The 18,549-nt window shown below is 42.4% G+C and overlaps 1 protein-coding gene across 2 annotated transcripts; it reads left to right on the top strand.

Moving 5' to 3' along the window:
* Nucleotides 1–3,619: 3,619 nt before the first annotated feature.
* RBX1 (ring-box 1) lies at nucleotides 3,620–17,909 on the top strand. 2 transcript variants are annotated; one of them, XM_041756810.1, is made up of 5 exons: nucleotides 3,622–3,776; nucleotides 5,676–5,754; nucleotides 11,305–11,375; nucleotides 14,428–14,513; nucleotides 17,272–17,909. In XM_041756810.1, exons 1-5 carry the CDS (start codon nucleotides 3,699–3,701, stop codon nucleotides 17,282–17,284), a joined length of 327 nt encoding a protein of 108 aa, XP_041612744.1. In that variant the 5' UTR covers nucleotides 3,622–3,698; the 3' UTR covers nucleotides 17,285–17,909. The 2 variants fall into 2 exon arrangements, with proteins under 2 accessions (XP_041612745.1, XP_041612744.1); XM_041756811.1 differs by lacking the exon at nucleotides 14,428–14,513 and having other exon boundaries at nucleotides 3,620–3,776.
* The last annotated feature ends 640 nt before the right edge of the window (nucleotides 17,910–18,549 follow it).

Raw genomic sequence — 18,549 nt, 5'->3', positions numbered from 1 at the left:
AGTCATTAAATTTTCATTTAAGGAATTTTACATGATTCCTTCCACTGCTAATCACTGCAGTTCCTCCAAAATCAGAATCATAATCTTCAAAATAGCCCTTTAAAAAAGAACTTCTGTTCAATCCACAATTGTCACTGTTAGTACAGAGTTCTTTCAGTTGTGCTTCTTTGATCTCCATATGGATATGAACATACTTCAAAAATTCTCCACCTGTAATCTTTGGGATCCAGTTCCTGTACTTTTAGGCCATGTTCTAGCACTTTTTAAAAGTGCACATCTGACCATATGAGTCACTGGTTAAAATCCTTCAAAAGGCTTCCCATCACTAAAGGTAAATACCAGAACCCTTTGCATGGGTCCATTGAACAACTCAGCATGACCTGGCCCCTACCAGTGGTAAATATTTAATAAATAAATTGGGGAGTGGAAAGCTCTGATATGCTGTGTTTGCCAATTTCCATGGTGTAAATACTACTATTATGGCCAATTCCAAGCTACCAATATAACATTGTCAAATACAGAACTGAAAAGAGATGCAAACAATTGGCTCTTGCTCATCATTGCAGACTTATTTATATCACTCTCTCTTTATATTCCAGCCATTCCAGACTTCTTTACGGATGCATTGTGCATTCTCCAGCTTTGAGTCCCTTCTGAACACTGTTCTACCTGGAATGCCATTTTCTTCCATATCACTCAGCATGTGTGTGATGGAGCCAGCGTATTTCAGCTTACAAGTGCTTACAAGAGCAATTTTCAGGAATTTTGCAATCTGGCTGTTCACACTACAAATCAGGGCTTTCTTGTTTGTTTGTTTGTTTGTTTGTTTGTTTTAGAGCTGGTTTTTAAGCATTTACCAGCATCCTTCTGCATCTGCTTTTTGTCCAGCCTATGCTTCAATCTCAAACCTTTTCCTCTAAGAAGACTTCCTACCCACCCCCACACAGACCCACTTTGTTTCACAGTACCCCAAACTTCCCTTTTCCTAAAATTCATTGGAATGATCAATAATTGACTTGCCTCTCTGCTAGTATACCATAAGAGCAATGATGAAAGGGGCCTTTTGCAAATACTTTTAAAATCAACTGTCTTTTTACCTAGATTAGCATGGGGTATTGACATAGCAGGTTCTTTTTTTTTTTTTAAGATTTTATTTATTTATTCATGAGAGACACAGAGAGAGAGGCAGAGACATAGGCGAGGGAGAAGCAGGCTCCCTCTGGGGAACCTGATGTGGGACTCGATCCCAGAACCCCAGGATCATAACTTGAGCTGAAGGCAGACGCTCAACCACTGAGCCACCTAGGCATCCCTGACACAGCAGGTTCTATAGATATTTTAGAAATATTTGAATGAGTGGATGGATGAGAGTAAAATTAGAACCTATTACATTGTAAGCTGAGTGAAATTATGAAGAAAGATGGGAATCTGTATGAAATCTACAAAAAGTTTTCTTAGGTTTATGCAGTAGAGTCCAGGGTACTGAACGTCATGGCCAATCACCACGCCAAGGCAAATCTCCAAAGGAGAGATCAGTACATGAGGTTTTCATAGCTTAATGGAACAGCCCCTAAGATCATACTTCTCCCCACTGTAGCTCTATACAAAGCAATCAACTTGCCAAATGTTGCTGCTTCCTCTCCTGTATCCCTATAATCCCTTCCTCACAAAGCTTAAAAACTTAAAAAAAAAATTTTTTTTTGTCACTGTTAGTCCCTTCCCCTAGTTTAAACCCTCCAACACCTTCCCATAATATCTGTAGATCCCTACCTGATCTGGCCTCTGCCTGTCTGACACCTCTTACCATAATCTCCTTGCTCCATAAGCTTCAACTTTGTTCATTCAACACATGCTGAGCCCTGCCCTGTACAAGGCACTGTATTGTTACCAATAAACAAAACAACAACAAAATCCCCTCTTGGTGAGGACACACACAAGACAATAAATCTGATAAATAAGTAAATAAAAACCATGTTAGATTATGTGTACCATTTCCTAAAAATGAAGACAATGCATTAAATGAACGGGTAACAGATCATGCAGGATCTTTTAGGCCCTTGTAAGGACTTCAGCCGCAATGTCACTCCTCATAGAGACCTTACCTAATCACACACAATTCTCCCCTCAATTTCATGATATATTTTTGTCTTCTTAATAGCACTTATTGATACCTGAGGATGGTTTTTTTCCCTCCCCAACGTATTTGCTTACTTGTGTATTATTTCTCTACCAGGAATTTGTTCATCACCGTGTCTCTCCAATTTATAACACGATCTCGTACATACTCAATGAATTTGTTTAATGAAGGTTAAATATACCCTTAATACGTTAATTTACTATGGGTTTTTAGCATCCCGTAGGGGCCTTTGGGAACACAATTAGATGACAAGAATCTTAACATGGAATTATCACTCTAACAAAATTTGGGCTAAGGAAAACTTTGTAGGGTTCCTGTAACGTTTTAAGGTCTCACACAATTTTTCTCTTTCCAAGTCTGGTGTAAGCCCTGGTGGTGTTTTCATGGATTTGTTGTTCCTGTTTATGACTAAGGCAAGGAAACAAATCGCAGTTCTTCCGGTTTGGCAGTGGAGTCCATACACTCCATTATGCTCCAATTTTCTTTCAAGAGAAAATACGAGATTCCAAATAAGCCAATACGAGATTTAGGAGTGATCTAGCCGTCATACCTCTGCAGGGTTAGAGAGCCACAAGGGGTTCCGGGTGCAGACATGAAGTACAGGTGCTTTGGCTGGGAACGACCAGTAAGAATCAATGGCCAAACGCCTCACACAAAGTCAAGTAGGACTGCAGTGTGCCCACCGCGCAAGGAGCGGGAAGAGGACGGAGATCAGGGAGAGGGGACCCCACAGTTAGGTGGCCAACTGAGGAACAGGAAAGGTGTGTTAGAGTATGTGAAACTGAAACCGTGCACCTTAACCAAAGGGCATTCTAGCACGGATGGTGTTTGGGGCGGGCGGGCGGCGGCGTCCCCGAGGCTCCAGGTGGGCAGGTTGAGGCAGGACGGGAGAATGCCTACGCGGCTGGGCCCTGGAGGGGACATTCGGGGAGCTCCCGGCTCCCCGTCGAATCCCGAGCATTTCCCGAATCGGAATCAGGAACCTAACGGCGCCTGGGCCCGGCTTTCCCAGCGAGGCTGCACGTCGGGCCTGGCTCGGAAGCGAGCCGAGACCCGCGACACTGCGGGGTCTCGGGTTTCGGCTGCAGGAGGCGGGGTGCCCGCCCTGGCCGCTCCCCGGGCGGAACGCTGCGGAAGACCCGCCGGCGCTGGAGCGGTGCGGCAGCGGGGAAGGCGGGGCGGGGCCGGGGCCGCAGGTCGCGGCCGAGGCGGAGGAAGCAGCCGCCGCCCCAGCCGAGGGAGCGCGGCCGGGGGCTTCCCGCGGGAGGAGACTTGTCTTTCGAGCGTTTCCACCCGGTTCGAGCACGTCGGCTCAGCCCCGCCCGGCCCCGCCCCGGCCACCGCCTCTTCCCCAGCCGACGCGGGGGCCGGCGGCAGGAAGGAGGAGGGAGGGACCTGCGCCAGCGCCTTTAAGAGGCGTGGCCACGTGCTCCGCCCCCACCTGCCCCTCGCGCGCCAGTAAGGGGCGGGGTGCGGGAGGAGGTGCCGCGCCGGGAGGGGGAGCGAGGCGTGCGCTGGTGCGCAGGCGCAGTGGCCGGACGACAGACCGTGTGTTTCCAAAATGGCGGCAGCGATGGATGTGGATACCCCGAGCGGCACCAACAGCGGCGCGGGCAAGAAGCGCTTTGAAGTGAAAAAGGTTGGGTCTCGCCAGCGCCTTCCTCAGAGAAGCTAGAGAGGCGCGGATCTGGCTGGCAGGCCCGAGGATGACCGAGGCGCGGAGGAAAGGGCTTCATTTCAGGGCGTTCCTGGGACCGGGTACCAGGAAAGGAAGCTGGGGGGCGGGTCTTAGAGTTGATCGGCGTGACTGGGGCCCACTACCAATGGCAGTATTGGTTTCACTAGGAGTCTGAGGGGCCAATCACAGAGGCGCTTGTTGAGATGCGCGGGGTTGAGACTTGGCTGAGGGAGCCAAGCGCCTGAGCTGTCACTGGAGTGGTGGAGGGGTGGGGAGGAGGAGTGGGTGGGGTGGATGGAAGGGGGAGTCGGAGCGCTGCGGTGGGTGGAGGATGGGGGCAGTGCGGCGAAAGCCGGGACCTGAGTTCCTACCGCAGTGGAGGCCTTTGAGGAGCCCGGCTGGTGATCTCCTTGCCCCGCCCCTTCCCGAAGCTCGGGGTCCCTCTGACTCTGAGGGACCCCAGCCTGGTCCTCGCCTCCTCGAGGCCTCCCTCAGCCCTCTCTCCAGTCCTCGCCCCCGCCGAGTTAAAGTGTCTCCAGTGTAACAACTCTTGGCTCGTCTGAGAGGTCTGTTGGTTTGTCACACAGCCTCCACACTCCTGTGCTCGTTTCCAGAATCCCTCTGTCCAAAAAGGAAAAGGGGGGGAAAAAAAAAGCATGGTGGAATTTGTTAAAAGAAAATGCGAGCCCAAACCTTGTGTCATTTAGGAAGGGTTGAGTACTAGTGGCGAACGACCTGGTGACTGTGGGAAAGCAAAAATGTGGAACGTGTCTTTTTGCATGAACTGCTTTATAGTGGTTTGCCAACAGTTTGGGAGAAAAGTGCCGATTCTCACATGATATAAAATAAATCTGTTCAAAATGAAGACTCAAATAGGGGAAATGTTATTCCTGGAACATCTGGCTAAACATTGACAATATTCCCCACTCCTAGTGCTTTTTTGGTGTTTCATTGTGGGCACTGCATGCTCAGTTACAGCCAGCAGCCATATTGAAGAATAGAAATAGGGTTTTGTTGTGTTCCCCCCCCCCCCCCCCCGTTCAAGTTGAAGCTGTCGGAAAGTGCTAAAGAAGTTTAACTAGATAGGGAATTGCGTTCGAAAGAGATGAAGGTTTTGGAAGTGGCACCAAATTGGTGGATGAAAAGGGAGTTTGGGGATATTTATAATTGCAGAAGCCAGAAAGGTTGAATTACCGCTTTTAGATGAACTCTTAAGTGGAATTATCTGAACTAAATAGGAGCCTGAGCTTGTAAAAGTTTAGAACACCAGTTTATTTGATGGAAGGAACTAACCAAAATTTTAGTGAATTCTAGAATTTGTTGTGAAATAATCTTGTGAGATTTAAGTGATGACCTTGCTCTGTACTGACACTGGATAATTAGTTATCCAGCTTATCCCACGATTACCCATTTTATGATCCAATCATCATCTTAGTTCATTCTGTTCCCAGCTTTCACCTCCCCACTCATACCTTCAAAGCTGCCTTGAAGAGCATATATTTACCTTTGCAGAAATCCAAATTTGTGCTTATTAAGCCTAAAACAGGCTCTCAAAAATTATTCCCGGTTTTCTTACATTGATACAGTTGACTAAATTACTGTAAGCTGTAGGAGAAAATAAAGAGGATTCATTAATTTATGTTCATATACTCAGCCTTTTGGAAAATGGGTGAGCACACTTGTAGTCTGCTGTTGCCCTCTGATAAAATGAATAAGAGTAAGGTAATATCCCCAAGCTCCTGTGTCTGGTGGTCCTTGTGGCCAAAGAGATGATAACTGTAGCTGCAGCATGAAATCCTAGAGTGTGTGTATGCCTGTATTACAAGGAGAGTGCATTGTTCCCCCTTTTTCTCTTTGCAGTGGAATGCAGTAGCTCTCTGGGCCTGGGATATTGTGGTTGATAACTGTGCCATCTGCAGGAACCACATTATGGATCTTTGTAAGTAACTGGAGGTGGATGGGAGGAAGTTGAGAAGGTTACAGAGATTGTGGCTATTCTGATGTGACCAAATTTCTTCCCAAGGAGATACAAAGCATAGTCAGAACACTTGGTGTCTTCTGCCTCTAGTCCGTTGGTATGTTTGAAATAGAGTAGATTTAATGATATCCTGGAGACATACTCATCTCTCAGAATAAATCTACTCAGTCTAAAGATGGCAAGCACACATTTAGAATGAGTTGTGGACACAGAGGCACTGTTGATTATTCCTCTATATTTCCCATCTCATACCCAGACTCAAAGGCAAAAATAGTGAAAGGGAAAAAAAAAATAAACTTTGAGCTAAAATATTCTACCAAAGCTAGTTTTTGCTTGGCAAGATTTATAAAGAAAAGAAGCCAAAGAAGTAAGGAATTTCAGTGTTAGCCCCAAAGTTAAGAGGACATCGGTGCCAGCATCTAAATAGACAACTAATTGCAGTAAAGAGGTTTCATTTAAATCTACAGATTCCATCCCATATAGTAGCCAGTATATGGTGGGTTTGATTATAGCCATCCGTGGACTCCGTGTCCTTATAGTAATAGGGGCAAGTATGTTGATCACACCAGGAACAGCTGAGGTTACTTTTTCTTCCAGGTACTGAAATGGTTTGTTACAGAGATCAGATATGAGATGAAGAAATTTCAGCTTTGTAGAGTTGCATTTACAGGCAGTTACTTTGAAAATTACTCACCTGCCTCTCCAGCTTCATCTTGCACCACTCTCCTGCTCACTCTGGTAGTTTCTTTGGCTTTCTTTCCATTCTCGAAGTGTCCATGCTCTTTTTTAGAGCCTTTAATATGCCCTGTTCCCTTTGCCTGGAATATTCCCCTTCTCCCCACTACCTTTGCCTGACCCACTACTGTCCAATCTAAATATGAGCCACAAATGCAAGTACATACATAATTTAAATTTTTCTGGTACCACATTAAAATAAAAAGAAACAGATGATTTCTATTTTATTTATCCTACTATATCCAAGAAAATTTCATTTCAACATGTAAATAAAGTGAACTATTTTACATTCTGTTTTTGGTACTATTTGAAGTGTACTTACACTTAAAGCGCGTCTCAGTTCAGACTAGCCACATTTCAAGTGCTCACAGCCACATGTGGCTAGTGGTTACTTTCTTGGACAATGTGGAACTAATCCGTAGTTGATCTTTAGATCTCACCTTGAACTAGCTCAGAGACGTGTTCCCTGACCATACTTAAATACGCACAGACTATGATGGTTCCATTAAATATTCCCAAGACCTTCTATACTTTCCTTGGTAGTATTTAATTTAGTTGGTTCTCAATCATATCTATGTTTTTAACTGCTCTACTCCCAGCATAGTGTCTAGTACATAATAGGTTCTTGCTAAATACTTGCTCAATGAATAATTAAAATACAAAATAGAAGAATAGTCTGTGATCATTGCAACTTTGAAAGCCCCAATCAAATATCATGTGTTGGTAGTTTATTGCCCTTTGTTTCTTTGAGTTTTGACCCTGTTTACCTTTTCACACAACAGTCAAAGCAGACAGCAGCTACCATGATGTTTAATATAGATAGAAGAAACCCATCACAGAAAAACACATGCACAGTTTTAAATGTGTTTGGGTGGGGTCTTTGATTACATGCTTGCCAATTTTGTTGCTTTACATTTTCGTAAGGAGTTGTGCCCAAAGCAAATTTTATTTTCTTGGTCTCTCTTCTATAAATAGTTAATGATTTCAAATAACCCTGTTTGGGTTTTTTTTTCCTGCTTCTATATTTAAGTTATTTTGTGTCTCTCTGGATGCAAGAGAATGTGCTTTTTGGGAGGAGCACCACAGATAAAGGCTATTGATACTCTGTCTTAGAGTTGAACTCTTGAGGGATCAATGTAGGTCTTCAGTTAGACTCCTGTCTGTTTTATCATATATTTTAAATGTTAGATGAAGTAGAATAATTGAACTCTTTTTTTTTTTTTTTTTAAAGTAGGCCCCAACGTAGGGCTTGAACTCACAACCCTGAGCCTAAGGGTCTGATACTCTGCTGACTGAGCCAGCCAGACACCCCAGAATATTGAACTTTTACAACAAGAAATTATTATTATTATTATTATTATTTTTTATGATAGTCACAGAGAGAGAGAGAGAGAGAGGCAGAGACACAGGCGGAGGGAGAAGCAGGCTCCATGCACCGGGAGCCTGATGTGGGATTCGATCCTGGGTCTCCAGGATCGCGCCCTGGGCCAAAGGCAGGCGCCAAACCGCTGCGCCACCCAGGGATCCCTACAACAAGAAATTATAAAAGCATTTTCAAGTCATTCATTTATTTAGTTTTAATTGATAAAACAGTTTATTATTTTTATTATTTCTTAAGGTTTTATTTTATTTTTTTATTTTATTTTTATTATTTTTTTATTTATGATAGTCGCACAGAGAGAGAGAGAGAACGGGGCAGAGACACAGGCAGAGGGAGAAGCAGGCTCCATGCACCAGAAGCCTGACGTGGGATTCGATCCCGGGTCTCCAGGATCGCGCCCTGGGCCAAAGGCAGGCGCCAAACCACTGCGCCACCCAGGGATCCCGAGGTTTTATTTTAATTCCAGTTAACATACACCATAATATTAGTTTCAGGTGTACAATATAGTGACTCAACGTTTCCATGTATCACCCGGTGCTCATCATGACAAGTGTACTCCTTAATCTCCATCACCTATTTAACCCATCCCCCTACCCACCACCCCTCTGGTAGCCATCAGATTGTTCTCTATAATTAAGAGTCTGTTTTTTATAATTAAGAGTCCTGTCTTTTATTCATGCAATGAATACTCACATCCTGGGCATTTTGCTAGGCACCAGGATAAAACAATGACTGAGATCAAGTTTTTACTTTAAGAAACATATCCTTTTGTTTATTACAGACACTAAAGAGAAGTCTCGTTGCCACAACTGGGGTTTGTCTTCCTTTAAAAAAATAAATGGATTCTGATTCTTGTAAAAAGACTTTTTGTTAAAGCTGAAAATAAGAATCTTGATTTAGCAATGGCCATTTTCTAATAAATTCTGGCCTGGCATTAAGTGAATAATTATATACATAGCTATAAATAAATAAGAGTGATTATGGTTGTGCCCAATTGAGAATATTTGGTCTGAAGACTTCCTGTTTTGAGTCAAAATTGATACTACATGCCCTAGTCTAGGTTTGTATTTATTGTACATTGCCCCATTTCTTTGTTCTAAAGAGTTGCTGAAATGCACAATTCTTCTAGGTTTTCTCCATTACCTCAGATAATCTTGTTCCAAATGAAAAGGGCATCCAGAAGGGCTTAGACCCAGCCTTTGCCTGTGAGAAATTAGCCTATTCCTAAACCATAGGTCCATATCCCTCTTTTAAAAGTGAAATCTGGGCAGCCTGGGTGGCTCAATGGTTTAGTGCCGCTGTCAGCCCAGGGCCTGATCCTGGAGATCCGGGATCGAGTCCCACATCGGGCTCCCTGCATGGAGCCTGCTTCTCCCTCTGCCTGTGTCTCTGCCCATCTCTCTCTCTCTGTGTGTGTGTGTGTGTGTGTGTGTGTCTCATGAATCAATAAATAAAATCTTTTAAAAAAAAAAGTGAAATCTGTCCGTTTTTGAGATGGGCATTGCTTCCTTGGCAGTCCTTTGGTGGTAATGCTCTTGTATTGAAATTTAAAAGTCAAAAAAAAAAAAAAAAAAGAAAGAAATTTAAAAGTCCCCAAGCTTTATGTATCACATGCATTAAGCCTCTGCCTTTGCAGGGGTATGACAGGAACCCATCATGTGCTATTTGTTTTGGCTGCTCTAGGTTGACAGTGAACAGTTACTTTTCCTGTTTAAATGAAGGACTCAACTCCTGTACTCACTCTGCACCAACAGCTCAAGAATGTTTTCTATTTGAAAACATTTTACACTCATATTTAATCATTTTCCATGCCATTTCCTTTCTTATGTGGCATTCTAGATTGCAGTCCTATCCCTTCTATATATTTTTGTTCTTTGATAGGAATTATCAGGTAAAAAATACATATGTATTTGGTCCTCATTCACTCTGTAGAAGTGGTTTTGTTTGCTTATTCAACTACCTAGAGCCTACTTTGCACTTGGCATAAAAAGAGTCCCTTAAAAATACCTTGACCTAGACAAATTTATGTACTTTGAAATAGTTCTTATTTATTTCAATAATTATGCCTCTTATTTAGCTAATGTCATAATACCCTGACCTCATCTGAGAGGCTCCAACCTGAAGGACATCAGATTTTATATTCTCTACTTTTCGGTCATAGCCCCAGTAAATACTTGAATATACTCCATAGACCCTTCTTTACTCCTATCAGAAGGAAAACCGAGTTACTCTCTTTGTAGTGTGAATCTGGTAGCAAAAGGAAGTCCTGTGATTTCAGATCTTTGCCTTTCATGTTTTTAAGGCGTAGAAAAAAAAAATTCTTATGGCATATCTCTTCCCCAAAGATCAAATAGACCCATTCAAGTCTCAGTATTATTTGCATACTGTTTTACTGTTTCCCACCTATGGAAGTTTGAGGTAATTGTCTCCTATTAAATAGTCTTTCCCCAAACTTTTTACTCTTCAAATGGGAAACTCCATTTAGTTACCACCTTCAGAGAAAGCAAATTAGACATTATTAATTCCTGTTCCTTGAATATTTATCCCCAGTAGAGCTTTACTCATCAGTTCTTGATCTCAGTCAGATTTGTATTCTATTTAAATTCCCTTTTCCTCCACCTCTGTGAAATTGATACTTGGATATATTTGCCATAATGTACTCTGTTCACCAGACAGAATCTGGTGAACAGAGATGGTAAGCATCTCTGTTCATCCCTTACGACCTCAGGGATGATGGTAAGCATCACCACATGGGGAGCCCCAAATCTCTAACCCATTGGCCTAACAGATTGGCTTTGTTTGACAGTGTTTTAAAGATGTTTGTGTTTTGGTGCTTTCACACAGAGCATACACTACAGGTTGTCCCAGGCTTTGTCACCCTCTTATTTCGCTTCTGTCCCGGTTCACATGTACCTGCCTGACCCCTTTAGGGACACTGGAGCTTGTTACCCAGCTAGGCCATCAATGATGTCAGGGCCTAAGAGGCAGCCTTTGCCAAGAACAGGGAGAAGATGCCAGTTCTCACAACAGTAAGAGTTACGAGGTAGCTTTAAGAATGTTATAAATTGACCAAGCTAGGAGAAATCACTTTCATTTGGACAGGTCAGGTGATTTTCAGAACAAAATGTGCCTTTTCCTTCATCATTCTGTGAACATGGATAGGAAATCATTGCAAAGCAAACTGTTCAGACACATATCTACCTTTTGTGTTTCACCCCTTCTTACACTCATTAAAAAACAATTATGACTAATTAACCACTTGAGATTTTGTTCAAGTTTGTACCACCCTCACCCCTGCCTCCGCCCAAATCCTGTCCTTGTGTGGGTAGGGCTGCCAGAGATTGAAAGGTCGCTGCTTCTGAGGTCCAGTAATCTTGTTGCTCTTGTTCCCACAGGCATAGAATGTCAAGCTAACCAGGCGTCTGCTACTTCTGAAGAGTGCACTGTTGCATGGGGAGTCTGTAACGTAAGGAAACATCTTTCCCTATCAGCATGGCTTGTAAATATATTACCACTTTTCCTGCTTTGCCAGTCTTGAAAATAACTAGGAAAAAAAATGACTAGCCTAGCTTTCTCCCAAAAGGTATACAAATAGTAAAAAAAGATTTGAAATCTTTGTACTATTTGCCTGTTTCAGGTTAAAAATTACTGGTTATTGCAGGGGTACCATTTTGTCTTACTTATAAAATGGACCCACTTTTGCTAGCAACACTTTGGGGATTCATCTTTGGGAATTGCCTGCAAAGACTGTGGCAGTCTTTGGAATATTCTCCCGTTGGTGGACATCTTTACCTTTTTAACAGATCTGTTTTTAGGGCTATATGCCTTGTGGAACTAACTTTGGCAAATAAAATGAGTGTTCAAGGGCCCGTGCATGTGTGTTTTAAAGTGTGGCAAGTGTACTAAGTTAGGATTTTTTTTTTTTAACATGGCTCATGCCAGAAATGTTTTGTACAGCATCATTGGACTGAATGCACAGCTTTCCACGGTGTGACAGCTGTGAAGGATAACAACATCAAATGTGTTATTTCTAGCATGTGTTAAAAATTCATCTGTATAGCCATGTAGTAACAGTCACATGAGCTAAAATTGTCCTGTCCTCCTGTGCCAAGGGGAAAGAGGACCCACAGCTCCCAGCATGGCACAGGCCTAAGAGATTCTGGAGTCAGACTACCATTCCCTGTCTTTGACTTACTTGCTCTAGCGACTTCAGACAAAGTATTGGACATCCCTAAGCCTGGGCTTTCTCATGCACAGAGTTAAAATCAGGATGAAATGATTTCATCCTGCCACATAGTAGACCTAAGTTTCTGTTAAATACATATAAATAAACTCAGCTCTGGGGTGGTGGTGGTGATTACTGAGCAGATAGTCCCTATCAGTATTTTGCCCCAGCAGGCTGAGCCTCTGCCCTGCCCAAGCCTGCGGTGCACCTTCTAAATCTGCCAGGGCCCGTTGCAGTTTCACAGTAACCTGTATTGGCCAAGGGATGGCTTTTGTTGTCTGTGGGGATAAAGAAATAAAATTTATCGGGCTCTTTGCTATGCCTGACATTCAGACATATAACAAGAGCCATGTCATTTTTTGGTGGAAGGAAAAGGAAGTGAACTTTACCTTAACTTTGGTTAAGGAGAGACTAGCTTAGACAGCCCGTCATAAAGAAGAGCAGGCACGGTGTCGCAAAAAACCTTGGACCCGTGCTGGCTTCCAGTTCTGGGTCTTCTAACCACCTCCATGAATTAGGCAAGTCACTTGATTTGTCTGAGTTTCAGTTTCCCATCCGCAACATGAAGGTAATACCTGTCACGGTGGCTCGCCAGGGTTGCTGTGAGGCTCCAACTAGGTAATATATGTTAGCATCTTATGTAAACTCTAAGGCACTAGTCAGTGTACTTTAAGACTGCTAACTATACCCATCAACAGATCTTAGGTTATTAACAGGAAGAAAGTTGGGACCAGGGTGGTTCAGTGATGCTGTCATCTGCTCTGCAGCCTTATTTGCAGCCCCTCTTGCCCTCCATCTTCTGAGATAGATGTAGGATAGAAGGACCCCGAACTGCTGCAAGGTGCCTAAGGGGTGGGGGGAGGTGGAGAAAGGCATCTAAATACCCTTGGGTGAGCCTGTCCCTACAACCTGGCGATTGAAAAAAATGCCTCAGCTTTCTGCTTTTTAGAAGTTTTGTTTTTTCTCTTTTACACAGTGAGTTGTATGAGAGTCAATGAGTTGTATGACAGGGATCTTCTAAAGCTCTCACTCTGGGAGAATGTTTGTCCTGTTGAACATCCATAGTGTACTGGCTGTGGATTCTACTCTTAATTACTGAATTCTGTTTTTGCCTATGAAAAGACAATGCCCATGAAGATGATCCACTGAAGTTGAAGTTCCATGCTTGTTTTGGTAGGGCATGCTGACCAGATTTCAAGGCTGTTATTAAATCAGGCTTGCAAAAGCTTTCATTTTTGTGGGGGGGGGGGGGTGAGCATTTTTCCCTTTTCCCCTGCCTAAGCCAGCCCATCACTGATAAAATGAGGGGGAACACTTGCTGCTGCTGCTGCTGCTGCTGCTGCTGCTGCTGCTGCTGTCTTAATACCCTGCTCCAGTGAGCAGAGGGAGGAGAATAAATGTCCCTTGTGGAGGTATTGTGATTAGCATCTGCATGTCATTCACTCACACTGGAAAAATTCATACAGATTTTCCTTTTGCTCAGATCTGAAAGCCGCCTCCTAGCTCCCTGTCAGTTACCAGCTTTCTTGGTACTCAGGCCATTTTATCTCTTGCCTTTATCATGAAATAAGTCATTTGATGATCTTTGCAGTTGTTTATGTGCAGTTCGTCCATCATTATGCTTCCTTTCACCCTAATTTTTTACCTCATTCCTTTTTAAGTGCCTCACCGCTTAAAGGCTTACCAAGTACTGAGCTGTTTTAATATCAATACATCCTTGAACGAATCTGGAAGTAAGGTCTTTTGAACAGAGTTGAGCTGTGCAGAGATTGGGGAAGTGCCCATCTCAGCTCTGGGTAGGTGGCAGTGGCAGCGTGCACTGCCGCAGGCTGAGCAGAAGTCGCTGCTCTCAGGGTTACCAGTGGGGGGGAGGGGCTGTTGGGGACCAAGAATGGGGAAGTTTGAAATCTGCCTGCGATCAAGGGCCTCCTGGCATGTGTCCGAAGAAAGTACAGGAAAGTAGAAGCCTCCCCTCCCAGGCCGAATAGGACCAGGAAAGCCACACTCCATCTTCCCTTAAGGAAAGCGGAACGAGCATACTGCTATAACATAGACGATGCTTCCTAAATAATGTCTTTTGGTAGTTAGGACATTTCTCACATGTTTCAGTGGAAATATCCTGTACCTAACCAAGGCGTAAGAGGTTGTTGACCTTTTGCCTCTCATTATTTGTTGTCTCCTGTTGTTTGCTGGCCCCCTATGTGTCACTGCTCCGCTGCCCTGGAGACATATTATCAGTAGATGCCTACGCCTGCACAGAATGATTTTTAATAAAATGTATCTTTTCTTCCAGCATGCTTTTCACTTCCACTGCATCTCTCGCTGGCTCAAAACACGGCAGGTGTGTCCGTTGGACAACAGAGAGTGGGAATTCCAAAAGTAGGTGTCTCTGACTGTTTGATGTTGTAAGACTGGGCTCTGTGGTCCGTGCCATCCTTTGAGTCACCTCAAGCAGGAGGGTGCATAGTCTTAGAAGACAGAGACAGGGAACATAGCTTGTTTTACAGACTAACTTCTGGTTGGTTAAACAAAGACTTGTCTATGAGGAAAAGGCACAAAGGTTTGGCCAACCTGAAGTTTGCAGCCTAGAGTTTCCCAATTCCCAGGGTCTGTGAAAGTAGAAAACATGAGAATCTGCAAACTATTAGATATTTCCAGAATCAGATCCATAGTAAGGCTCCAGTAACTAACCAGTGTTTTTGCTTTTGGCTAGAAATCCATCCACCTATCCTGCTTCATTTGTTTATCTCATGCTGACTAATTCTGATATGGTATTTATGGCTATCTCAACTAAATTATAGTTATATAAATAAAACATGACATGGTAAATTTTTTAAAATTCAAGTAGTTAAGAGGGCATACCAGAAAACATTAGCTTCCCACCTTAATCTCCTAATCTCATTCCCAGAAGTGACCATCAGCTTCATAGTATCTCTTATCTCCATTGGTCTGCTGACATGTATATGGGTGGATATATATATATAATTTTAACATAAATATGAGCATCCTGCATAGTAATGCACCTTGCTTTTTAATTTCATACATTTTGGAATTTTTCCAGATCCTTATATATCCAACTACCTCCTTTCTGATGGTTGCAGAGTATTTTTTTATGTTGATGTACCATAGTTTATTTAATCGGTCCCCACTGACAGACATTTGGGTTTCAGATTTCTCACTTAAAAATAGTGTGTAGGGATGACCATCCTTATACATGAATCTTTACGAATATGTTCAAGTATATATGTAGCAGTAGTTCCTAAAAATTTCTGAGTAGAGAGTATGTACATTTTTATTTTTGATAAAGTCAGATTTTCCTTTCCCAAGAATATGTACTAATTTACATTCGTGTTAAACAATACAGCAGAATGCCCCTTTCTCCATTTCATGCCGAGGCTCCATAATCACACTTTTCCATCTTAGCTGTTCCAGTGGTTGAAAACTAGTATTCAGTTGCTTTTTTGGAATTTTGAGTGAGATTGGGCCACTTTTCATGCGGTTTTATGTCTGTTTTTCTGTGAAATGCCCTTTTTTGTTGCTGTTGAATTATTGTTTGCTTTATCAAATTTTTTATGAGAAGGAGGATTTTTATTTAATATGAGTTTTGATTAGTAGGATATAATTAGGTTTAAAAAATGGGGTTCTTTAGTTTGTGAAATGTTTAGAAATCCCTTATTGGTACAGTTATTTTGCTTTTATGCTTAGTTATTTATTTTGGTAAAGAATTTTGAAAGTCTTACAGAATGCATGTCCATTTTTTAAGAAATCTGCCAAAGACTGTGTTTAACCTGTATCATTGTGCCTCATTCAGCAAAGTGTATGCTACCTAATGTGTAAGATATGAAAATGTATGGGACAGTCTTTCCCCATCCATGGGAGCTTACATTCTGAGTAGAATCATGAAGTCACACCTATCAAGGCAAAAGCATTGTTCTGCATTCTCAAGAGAGGCCTTTGTAATTGGCTCTGCCCTGGAACAGGCTCCAGGTTCTGTTTTTGGACCAAAACTGTCCCATGTTGCCCATTAAATCTTCCCAGGACTGAGCCTGGGAAATGGGGGAATACGAAGAATTGCTCATGTTGGGCATGGTGGGACACCACCACTTTATCCAGCCAGTGGCCTTGTCAGGCAGTACTTAACAGTGTGTTGGGATAACAGATTCCTAAGGAACAAATGATGGCATTCTTTAATCTGATGGACAACTATGGGTTGCTCTCCAGTCTACTGATAAACACTGGAGCTCTGCCGTGTGTGGAATTCGGCACAACTTTTTTCTAGACAATATTCAAGTGGATTTCTTATGAGAAGTGCTTAAAGCACCTAGTAGTCCTTCAGACTGATTGAAGCCATGACCCAGAGTTCGAGTGCCCTGGTTTCCACCCATTGTTATATGTATCATGTTATATGTTATACTTTGTGATAAGTATTTTAATCAGAGACTATCCATAAAGAACCGGACAAAAGATAGTAAGATAATAATGGAGGATTTTTGTTCAAGAAATCCATTCATATGTGGAAGAAATTTCCCAGCCTTAATTGTTTTTATAATCTTGCTAGAGCCAAATTTTGGCTTTTGGGGAAATCAGAAACCACCTGAAATCCATACTTCATTTCTCTACGGTTCTCTTTGTAGAATGCTGAATGTAATCAGGGCAGAAATTGGACCTGCTGATAGATTTTGAAATGGAAATCTGTTCAATGACTCTTCTCCATATTTGACTGAGTAGCAGAATTGAAGTGAAAATAGGCTGCAGTGGGAAGCAGAGGCCGAGTGCTTAAAGGGTGTCTAAGCCACTGACCCGAGCCAACAGAGCGGCTTCCCCTCAGCTACCAATTCTGACTTTTCCCTCTCGCCTCCCTAATACTGCCCAGCATCTGTCTGGTAACTGGAAGGAGGGTCAGGTGGGTATAGTTGAGTCCCTTGGAGGGACTGTCACTAAGAGGGGGTGGTAGGTAAAGTGTTATGAAGGATAAAATAAAAGGGGCAGAGACTAGTGTTAGCCCAATCTTGGAGCATACTTGTGCTCACTTCTGTCTTTTAGAAGTTTTCATTACATTTGCTCATATGTTTTAGCAGGTTTTGTAGTCTCAAGCAGGACATTACTAAGGAATAAATAAAAATACTTTGTCTTTCAGGTATGGGCACTAGAAAGAATTCTTCCATCAAGCTCAACTGTTCTGTTATTCATTTAATGACTTGCCCTCCTGTTACTTAATTATAAATTAGATAGAACTGTGTCTTTTCTGCTTTGTCTTTTCAGTTTGCTATTCCTGCAGCCATATTGTATTCTGTGTCAAATAAAATCCAGTTGGATTCTAGAACAGATGCTGTCTCTTGTGTATGTGAAAAAGTGAACATAAATAAAGGGTCCCCTCTTCCTATGTTGGAAGGCTTCCTTTTGAAAGTGAAATGTTTGTTCATTAGAGCAGAGTTGTCCTGTGAGCACATCGCCTGGTCACGAGGAATCCTGGTCCACAGCCTGGTCCCTGATGGCAGTCTTGGGCAAGTCATCTCTCTGCTCGACTCTCCCCTCTAGAACGGCTCCTAAGAAACTAAATGGCATCATATGTGCACAGAAAGAAGCTTTGTAAACTGTAAAACCACTACAAATGTTGACTTTGACCATGTATGACATGTTGCTTTCTCAGTTTAGAAAAATAAACCTGAAAAAAATCTAATATATAATTATGGCTGGCAAAAGAATAATTTATGAACTCAAGTTGAAAATTGGTGTCACTTTAAATGGAATTAAAAAGAATTCAAGTTGCCTTTACCACCACCATCTTTTGCAATTTGTTTAAAATGTCTTGGCCATGGGGGCACCTGGCTAGCTCAGTCAGTAGAGCATGCAACTCTTGACCTTTGGGTCATGAGTTCAAACGCCACATTGGGTATAGAGATTAGTTTTTAAAAGTAAATAAAGTAAAAAGTGCTGGCCATGGAAGGAATTGCCAGTTCTAAAACTAATTCAGTGGTGATGTTGTCTTTAACTGTGAAATAGTCTAGTTTACTGTAGTGGTTCTCAAATTATGGTCTGAGGACCCCTGGGGGTTCCTGGAACCCTTTCAGGAGGTTCATGAAGTTCCTCTTCCACTACATGTCTGCATGAGGCCAGTTTTGCTCTATATACTTCAACCAAAGCAATGCACTGAATGAAGAAGCAGGCATGAGAATCCAGATGTCTTCTACTAGATAGAAAAGAGATTTGCAAAAATGTAAAACGGTGCCACTCTTTAATCTTGTTTTGAAAAACAGTGGCTTTTAATAAAAATATTTATGTTAACACGATGGGTTTTGTTCTTTTTAAGTCTTTGAAATTTCTCGGTTTTGATTTCCATCATACATATATATAGATACATCTATAGATGTTCACCCACAAAACCAAAAATTCTTTGAGGTCTCAATGTTTAAGA

Source organism: Vulpes lagopus, chromosome 5 (genome assembly GCF_018345385.1).
Source record: "Vulpes lagopus strain Blue_001 chromosome 5, ASM1834538v1, whole genome shotgun sequence".
Lineage (NCBI taxonomy): Eukaryota > Metazoa > Chordata > Mammalia > Carnivora > Canidae > Vulpes > Vulpes lagopus.
Note: the sequence above shows the minus strand (reverse complement) of the source record. Positions and strands in the feature narration are given on the sequence as shown.

Excerpts from the sequence above, each read along its gene's own strand:
- RBX1 (XM_041756810.1), top strand. The coding sequence starts at position 3,699 with ATGGCGGCAGCGATGGATGTGGATACCCCGAGCGGCACCAACAGCGGC. Across the intron at positions 3,777-5,675 it reads AGCGCTTTGAAGTGAAAAAG|TGGAATGCAGTAGCTCTCTG; the intron begins GTTGGGTCTCGC and ends TTCTCTTTGCAG. Across the intron at positions 11,376-14,427 it reads TTGCATGGGGAGTCTGTAAC|CATGCTTTTCACTTCCACTG; the intron begins GTAAGGAAACAT and ends CTTTTCTTCCAG.